At 35.5% G+C, this 10,113-nt stretch overlaps 1 protein-coding gene across 2 annotated transcripts in view; it reads left to right on the plus strand.

Annotated features, from left to right (window-relative positions):
- The window catches only part of LOC139712317 (sodium- and chloride-dependent glycine transporter 1-like), a 47,076-nt gene extending 45,001 nt beyond the window's left edge, over positions 1–2,075 (plus strand). For both annotated transcript variants that reach the window (XM_071624156.1, XM_071624157.1), the window contains exon 14: positions 1,802–2,075. In XM_071624156.1, coding sequence (XP_071480257.1) covers positions 1,802–1,936 — 135 coding nt within the window. In that variant the 3' untranslated portion in view covers positions 1,937–2,075. The remainder of the gene's footprint in view (positions 1–1,801) is intronic.
- Positions 2,076–10,113: the final 8,038 nt, after the last annotated feature.

Raw genomic sequence — 10,113 nt, forward strand, 5'->3', positions numbered from 1 at the left:
GATCTAGTAGGTCTACGACAGAATGAAGGTCAACATTAGTAATGGTAGACGGTAGACTAGACCCTCCATTGTAAATAATGCTTGTACAGTTGTATTGTGTAACATGTAAAATTTAGTACAATTGTAGTAGCAACAGGTAGGCTTACCTCATCGCCTGTTGGGGTTGCGGTTGGTGGCAACCTGTGGAGCGGCCACACCCCTTCGTCTCGACCCCAGTTTCAAGGGGTTCCATAATGTCCCATGGGAGTGCTTCCTACACCTGGGTCATGTTAACATTGGTTCCATTAATATGCCAATGTCCGCATCGTTCCACATTCAATTTTGGTTTGCATAGGCGCAAAATGTTTGCAAAATCTACTTCAAAATTAGTTTCCAAATATAATTATTTGTTCCTTATGTAGGGCCTTTTAATTTTATTTTTTTTAATGACTGTCGCATACACAAGCCATTCTCTTCACACCATCAGAGTTCCTGCAGTAATGTCCCATAAAAAACCTGGAAAAGTCATAGAATTTGGACAATGTTTCCAGGCCTGAGAAAAGTCATGAAAAATTCAGAGTTATAGAAATATGGGAAAGTCATGGAAATGTATAGATAGACACGAGGCATTTTTTTTTTTTAACCCTACAGTGATCTTTTTTTTTTTTTCCAATTAGAAAATTCTTTAGTAACATTTAGGCCCCTAACCTAGCAGCTTCTATTTGAAAATAATTTTGTTTTAAACGAAAACATTTCATTGAATAAATCACATCAATTCAATTCGATTCAAAGTTTATTTCATTTTCGACGAAACATATGTTACACTTCTTTTGACAACAGAGAATAAGATAGATAGAACATTATGTATTGACAAGAATGTACAACAATTGAGGACCTTATAGTAATTATACATTGTAGTAGAAAAGAAACGGAAGTGATCGAAATGAAGTACATGTATAACTTTGCTTAAAGTGCGAAAAATGGAGAGACCCACTAAAAAGACAGAGCTTGTAGAATGTGGGCCCCTCTATCACGTCACAGTGTAAGACAATTCATTCTACCATTATCATTTTTTTTTAAATTTCAACCACTAGGGTATTCATAGACACAATACAATGTCACATGATTTCGTGTATCTTCCTAGACAGAAAAAAAAATCCTTGTTTTCAGCATACCATTCGTTACACCAAACCTAAACTTTGGAATACATGTATATTGTCATGTATACTAACTCACACAATTATTGAATGGCCAGTATTTATTAGAGTTATACTTTGTATATGTAGGGCCTAGACCTGCATACTAGTATGTTGTATCGGCCCGATACAAGCTGTGCTTTTAATTGATGCCTCTCCCCTTCAGTTTCCTTTGATTATCATTAATTGCATTTAAATTGTCGTTATAGGCCTAGTGATTTTGTATTGAAGAAAACGAATGTTATTGAATGAACCCGAGGAGCTCACTGATGCGTATGCATCGTCATAACGGCGGCATAAATCAAATGATTTTTTTTCCTGTTTTTTTGTTTTGAAAAAAAAAATGGTTTGTGTGCTGGTGTGTTGCCTGTTTGTGTGTGCGTGTGTGTGTTTGTCCCCGAGTCATTTCAACATCATTTCACTGCTCAGCAAAATTTGTATTCTTTTTCCAAATTACTAGTTATAGGGTCCTAATCCATCCAATTGGGAGTTGGTTTCTTCACTGAATATACCGTAGACCGAAAATGTAGTTGTGATACTGAATTTCATTTTCATTTTTCTTCTTTCTGTCTCTCTGTTCTTTTTCCTTCCTTTCTACCCTGCTTCTCTTTCAATCGTATGTGCAGAGAATACGAAAGTCTACTCGACCGGCCCCCGACTTCGGGCCCGTGCTCAATCAACACCGCAAGGAAGCCGGCTTCGCTCCCCTGCCCGACCCCAAGGCAGTTGACCTGGACGCGACCACCAATACCTTCGTTTGATGACGGGTCCTTGTACCCGATCCCATTCGATGATCTGCTTTAGGGTTCGAGTCTTCGGATGCTACGAGCCGCTCTAGCGATATCTCTTGATTTGTGCCAGAAAAAGAAACAGAAAATATGAAAAAGACAAAACAAACAAAAAAAACCTAGGAAAAATGAAATCTTGAAAAAAAAAGAAACAAAAAGGGGAAAAAAAAGCAGGAACCCTCCCCCCCCCCAAAAAAAAAAAACCCCCAACAAATAAACAAATGAAATAAAAAACAACAACTAAAAAGCAGGACAATAATCACTTTCTCCTATAACGCAAAGGGATGAAGATAGTGAGCGCATGCCAGGGTTTTAGTGCCTTGCCCCGTGTGGTGATCAAGCAAGGAGAAATGTTGAGAGTTAGAGCAATTCAATACTTGAAGAAAAAAAAAACCAACAAAAATTGCTACAGCTGTATCACTGTCATAGAATTATGTGTGGGATACAAGGCATTACTGTTCTAGTGCTTTATTTTCTCTCTGATTATTTTATTTGCTAGTTATTATTCAATATTGTCTTTTTTTACATTTTATATACAAAATTTTGCCTAATCTATTATGAAAGCAGTTTTTTTACTGAAAGTGGTTGGATTTCTCTTTCCTTTATTTTGGAAAAGGCAGATTTAGTAGGATGAGTGATGTCCTGGTATTATTATTATTATTATTGTTATTATTATTTTTGTTTAAATATTATAATTATTTTTGTCGTCATCATCATCATCATCATCATCATCATCATTACTAATACTTACTACACTTACTGCCTTTTTATTTATCTTTTTTCTCCAGGCAGTATTTTGATAAGATTATAAGGAGACCCAGATTCATGCGATGAACTATGAAAAATGGAATGAAAAAAATAAGTGTGCTACTTTATGTGTAGTTCCGGCATTGTAATCATCATAACTACCACATGAAGGAAAAAACCGGCTCCTGGGTACCGTTTCATGGGAGTCGTCAGTTTCTGACAATTTTAAGTTGTTGGGTTTTTGTTGTTGTTGTTTTTTTCTCTTTATTTTTTTGTGATTGGTTGAGAAGCTCGGTCGCTGATTATTACTATGCTGAATGCCAGAGACTGACACCTTGTCAGGGCTGATAACTTTCATGAAACCAGGGAGGTGGAAGAGAGACATCTCAGTGATGAAACGGTGCCCCAAAGTCTGTACTCCGCGCGTGTCGAGCATAATACGGGTAATTCCTGCAGCTCCCTCTACGTTCATGTAACATGCATGTTCATTCGAAAATCTGAAAGCAGTCGGGAAAACGCTTTTGTATCAACTCAAGGGTGTTTTGTGCATTACGTTAGCGAAATTAGAGGGCGTGTTTTTCTTTTGTTGTTGTTGTTGTTGTTGTTTCTGTTGCTGTTTGTTGGAAAGCCACATTGCTTTTGACTTTATTTGCTTCGCTGAATTGTATTGCGACTTGTAAAGGATAAATGTTAGACTGAAAGTCCGTTGTAGGGGCCTGTTCATCTTGCTGAGCTCATTGGACGCACGCACTTATATTCAACTGAATTTAAATGATAGCAGGAACAAACGTATACCAGTAATAATAATAATGATTAAAAAAAAAAAAAACATTGTTTGTCATGAAAGGCTGAAGACTCATAATTTAGTTGCTGTCTATTGACTGTTCTTGACATTGTGGCTGGCAAAAGTTATTGCGTTTGGAGCCTTCACGTTTTGAAACAAAAGAACATTCTGTGTGGCTGTTTTGGAGCTGTGAGTATTGTATTTTTGTGCTGAACATTTGCTGAAATGTATAGGAATCACTCTATCTTGAGTGACCCAGTTTATGTCTTTACACTGCAAGTAACTCATGTGGTGTATGATACAAGCAATACAGCATTGTTTGCTGAGAAAACAGTAATGACTATGTTACGGCAAGGTCGTGTGTCGAAACACAAACTAGTGATATTTATTATTTCAAAGCAGTTTTATTCAGTTCCTCATAATTCAATGATATCATTATGATATCATGTGTGTACCAGCATGGAAGGTTATCTTTGCCAACGATGAAGAAGTAATTTGTGACTATCTCTTTTCTTTTTCTTTCTTTTCCGCCCCATTTCTTTCTACCGTCGATTTCCAACTGTCTGAAAAAAGAAAAAATATAAAAAAGGAGAGGTCGACGAGAAAGGAAAAACAAACAAACAAACAAACAAACGTGAGAACACATATTTTCTTTCCTCTTTCTCTACTTCTGTGATGAATATGTCATACTGTAGGCTTCTTATTTCTATCTTGGGAAGAAGAGAAAAAAAATGATACTGATTTCTTCATCAATTCAAGCCAAATTGCTGATCGAAGGTGCCAGATGTATTGTAACTGTGCTCCAGTTGTTTTCATGTATATGAATGAGATATGATAATATATTATATTTTATTCAAAAGGAGAGATCGTTTGTCGCCAGCCACAGACCCTTTATGTAACGCTTGTTGAATGTTTCATTTTGTGATATTTTGTTTCTTTTTTCCTTTTTTTATTAACAAAATGCTGCATTGATGTGTAATTTGGATATACACACTTAATTCACTTAAACCTGCACATTCAGATTTAGGCTTATTTTGCATATAGCAGGAAAATCACCAATAGCTTGTGCTGACTACAAAAGGGAATAGTGAATTACATTGTATAAGAGAATGGCTGCATTTGGCATTGATGAAATGTTCATGCAATAACATTGATTGTTCGATTATATTCTGCCACGCTATTCGACAATACTGTGCGCAGTTGGCAGTATATTGTCAAAATCTTTGACCACCCTTCTGCAGAGAATGACACATGTTGAGTATGACATTGTTTCATAAGATTTATGTTGAGGAAATGAAATGTTGTGTCACAAAATTATGTATTTCTCTGTTGTTATTTTTTTTCATATGTCGGCAGCGTTTTATATATACAGTGTATTTTTTTTTTCTGTAAGCTATGTACATAGGATGTATTTCGAGATGTACATATTCATTGTACTTTGAATAGGACAATACTGAAATCGCTCTGTAATTTTTTAGTGATAAACACTAAGAGATATTGAGGTGTGATGTGATGTATAAAAAAAGAAAGAAAATACAGGGTATTGCAAAATGTTAGCAATGAAGTCAATTTGAATTGAGTTTCTAGTTTTTATAAGACTAGTATGCCACTAGCAAGCAATTCCTGTGATTGATCAAGAGTAAACTTTAATTGCCAGTGATCCCATACATGTTGAAGAAAGAAAACAATTTGTTTCAACGAATGTCACGTGGTATGACGGGACGGAGTACGTCGAAATTTACGAGCCGACATTCGTAATAAACGCGTCAGTTTTTGGTTTGTTTGTTTTTGTTTTGTTTTTCTGTTTAAGACTTTGACAAAGCATATATAACCAAACAAAGTAGACAAAATTATGTGCATATATGCGTCCTTATACTTTGCTATGTTTTTAAAATCGTAAGTAGACACGCTTTATGAGCTTAGGAGTGGAAATATTGATAACGACCGTCGTGATGTTTTGCGGACGGAAAGTGAAATAGACGATGTTTACTCCCGCAGAAAGTCTTGTCAGAAGACTCAACTTTTGTTTCGCCCAAATCTGCGAGCGATGACTTCCGGATAAATTTTCTGGATAAATTACCACAGTAACATGCTTGACATGTGGTCTTTAGGTCTCGTGAATGTATATTAATACCCGCTGAGAAATATTCACAATATTTCTTTTAATTTTGATAACCTATGATGAAACATTTTGATAAGGGAATGTTTGAGAAAGTGAAGATCATTTTTTCTTGATGCCGGATGGATTTTGTGCTCGAGATTGAATGTTCGGTAGAATTTATCCCCAATTCGGTTTTCTACTTGGTTTCTTTCAAATTGTAGTAATGATTTTACAATGTTTCTTTCGAACTGTGCTTACCAAGCCTTGTGTTCATTCGGGTGTATATCCTTTTTAATTGAAAGATTATTTTGTTTTAACTTTCCTCTCCACTGTATTATGTGCACATGTATTGTTGGTAAAATGTAACGAATAGTGATGTTGAAATTGAAAAGAAAAGAAAAAATCTCTTTCGGCGAACCCACATGACAAAATAACACTATCTAAGGTTCTTATTGTCGGGCTTTGGAGCGTCCGATGCCACTCAACTAGCGTCCATTCAACACTTCGTTTCCCAGGTTTTAGACTTAAAAATTGATTAAGCAATACATCAATCGATGTATATACGTGATAGCTTCCAGTTTTTGTCATCACTTATCAGAGTGGCTTTAGGGTTACTACATTATTTTCGCGCCATTTCTGATCTGCACATTCCAGTAGTAGGGCATGTATATGCAGTATTAAGGCATACCATTTGATAAAGAATTGCTTACAGGGTGGTTGGATTGGCTGAACACTCGTGCTCTATCGAATAAGACTCGATAGAAAACCTCTCAAAATCAACTCATAGCGTGTGTGCTATGTATATTTTCAGGTCATGATATGGGTTCACCTGAGATATTAATATGGGACTTATTTTCTTACTCTATTATTGTGGCTGAAAAACGTGTACATTGTGTAAATAGTATTAGATGAATTAGGCTGGGATATAAGAAGGTTAGTTCAGCTTTTTCGTGTATATAATGTTTAGTGAACTATTCTTATAAATTCCACCCCCCCCCCCCATGCACACACACACACACACACACACAAGCGTACTTATTGATCTTTAAAATTTCCACTTCTTCCCACGCTGTGTATAGCATTATGGAGATTGATGGTAGATCCTGTATGTAATTGACTCTGTGAAACGTATGTAGTTATGTCAGGGTAACGATCCTTCCTATTTCGGCAGACAGAGAGACCGTGGTGTTTTGAAAATGTAGAAAATATTTTGTCTAACCCAAATTTTCGTTGTTTTTAGATTCAGTGTAAATGGCAAGCAGACACACCTTTTTCTTGTGCTCAAAAATTTGTCTTCCATCTTGCTGTTCAAACCAAATACTAACTCTGCGTTTTCAAGTCCGTGACTCCAAACCAAATACCCTGTACGCTATTGCTGCAGGCCCAATTACGCATGTATTATTAATGCGTGCTAAGCCAGTTCAATTCTGTGGAAGTTATTACGACTCTCGATTTTGTACATAGTGTAAATAGGGTGTAAAGGTGTCTCCCTTTTGAAATTGTGTCACAAAATGTTTTTGTTTAAGAATGGTATAATAAAAAATCGGTGACAAACTATGGAATTGTCGTTTCTGTTTCTTTAGGTAGTTTTATTCTTTCTTTCATTCTTTTTTTTTTTTTTTTTTTGCTCGTTTATTAATTTTGTTTGTTCTAGTATTCAATTTAGTACATGATTGTATTGCACATTGTGTGCTCAACCATGATAGAATTTACGTGAAACGCTCTTCGTATCAGGTAGATAGATCAGGGTATAATGTATTATAGCTAGAAACGATATTTCGTCAAGCAGCTAGAAGAATGCAATGCTATTCCACGTTTCCGATGAAATGAAATATAATAAGGTGTATATATATATATATATATATATATATATATATATATGAACGTTAGGTGTTAGGATTAGCAATATCAATCGTAACCGCCTATTTGTGCACACTCACTCGATGAGACAATTCCAAATCAAACAAAACAACCGGCTTTCGTCCTTACATCAATCAATATTGTTGTGTTGGTGTACACATATACCATGTGGAATAACCTTATTTCATTTCCTTTATTTCCACTTCAGAACGTTATTGAGTTTACAAAATTTGGATAAAAAAATACATGATATCAAGACATAATAATGGCAGAATCATGAGAAAAACATGCATAGGAGGCTTATCGAAAGTGACCCCTAAACAAAATGTTCCTACGCATAATTATGCATGTAAACTTTATATGGCATTTCATACAGTTCTTTTGCACTTTTTAACAGAAAAATGCTACGACTGACAGTGATGTTACTCTTATATAAATGTTTTTACCACTATTGATACACTCCTTCCAACTTCATCCCTCGTAATAGCTTTGATTATCTACGTAATTATTATGTTTTATGCCAGAGCCAGGGTTTGTTTGTTTGTTTGTTTTTTGTTTTTTCGACTATGTCCGTTTTTGTTCGTTGACCATCGGTTGACCCTTTTGTACACGGCGGTCATCCAACGGTACAATTTCAAAATATCAATATGGATGTTTCGTGAAAACGTAGTTTTGTCATTACATGCGATTTTAATGAAATGTCTATCCTTCGATTTTTTTTTACTTTCAAACATGTCGTGGAATTATGAGCTATAATACATGTCAATCAATCAGTTTTATCAATAGCACAAACAATATGATTATAATCGGATAACATACATGGACACTTGTCATAACATAGAAAAGAAGAGAGTAGCATTGGTATCATTACGCGCCCAGATAACCGACACCAAAGCATCCTCTCGGTCACCATAGATATTATAGGGCTCACACCTGTGGAATATAGAATATCCCTGGCCGAAAAATCGTACTAAAGATACTGAGATAGTAGTAATAATAATAATAGTGGCTACTTGTATAGCGCACAGGTCTACCTGTCAGTGTTCATGGCGCTTCAAAAATGAAAAGAAAAAAAAATAGATATATACATGTATATTCATGTTCAAACATGACAACAGAGAAGAAAATGACAAACAACAAACAAACCCATACTAGATAAAGAATACATTATTGTTCCGAACATTATAGACAGCAATAAAATAGTCCTAAGTGTGAGAGGAACAGATACGTTTTAAGTCTGGATTTGAATGTTTCTGTAGTTGCCTTAACTGAATAGGTAACTGATTCCACAATTTTGGTCCCATAACGGAGAAAGCACGATCACCCCATCCGTATTTTACTCTGGGTGTTTGGAGTAACAACGCATCTGATGATGAACGTAGACTTCGTGTCGGATTGTATTTTGAACAGAGTCACGTAGGTATATGGGGGGGGGGGGGAAGAATGAACTAAATGATGTACTAATAACAGAATCTTGAAAAATATGAAATAAAATAAATGAAGAAAAATAAAAATTAGAAAAGGCAGTTTGGCAGAAACTGAATAGCTGCAGATATTGAGTAAGAATTCCTCTACAAACTGCATTTTGGTTGGAAGATGAAAGCTTTTCTAATTGAATTTGAAGGGACTATATTATTTTGATTGGGTGCATGTACAGAAAATATTTGATTTTTTGAGTAAAAAGAACTCGTATATGCTTTGCGAACCCTTGGACAGAATTTGAGCTGAAGAACCCTCTTGGAAATTTCATGAATGAAAGGGTATACAACGTACCTCCTTTTTTCAGGTTACCGAAGATGTAACACCTCATTTTCCCAGCTATTTTACAGATGTAACACACGTGGGAAATTATTTACCCGTGTGAGCCCTAGCAATCATAGAGTATGCATGTAATACGCACAAGTCAATGGAAAGTATTCATCCAATACAAGCTCTGCTGCTTTATGTTGGTCTATTCTGTCAACTCCCTCCCCCCCCCCTCTCTCTCTCTCTCTCTTACTCTGCTCTGCTTAACTACATTTTGTTTTCTTTTATGTTCTTGTGGTACTACATCTTAGTTGTTGAATTCATGAATAATGTAAGGTAGTCATTTTCACACAAGTTTGAATGATTGTGGCATTTTAGTGTTGTTTTTTTTTTTTTTGGCTACCACTGATACATAATTCAAGTACTTATAAAGTCAATCTGTTTGATAAATCAAAGTCTTTTACAGCACTTTGTAGACAATAAGGAGATGATGATTCCCCCTTATGCAAGGATAACTGCATGTATTATATTTATCAATATTATTATAACTATATCGACATTGCAAGATTTATTTTTGAAAAACCCAATGTGCATTGTTTTCAAAAGAGTCCCTTTAAGCAGCTTTACAACCCTTCAGTGTGCAATTTATCATATGATGTAGGTGGAAATATCATGAAAAACACATTTCTAATTTTTAAAAAATCATTGCCCACCGTCAACGTCATCATATACCTTTCTATTCGATCCGGTTTGGACAACGCTTCACACAATGTTCTTTTTTATGACGTCATCAAAGAAGTAAGAGGAGCAGACAGATCCCAGAAACAATGCTCAGATCGATACATCCTGTGTTGCATACTAATACTTCAAGTGGTAGATAATATCCAAAGATATCACACAGAGATGCAATGT

The sequence above is a fragment of the Diadema antillarum genome, unplaced genomic scaffold (genome assembly GCF_040938485.1).
Source record: "Diadema antillarum isolate AM-2024a unplaced genomic scaffold, OU_Dant_1.0 seq00001791_RagTag, whole genome shotgun sequence".
Classification (NCBI taxonomy): Eukaryota; Metazoa; Echinodermata; class Echinoidea; order Diadematoida; family Diadematidae; genus Diadema; species Diadema antillarum.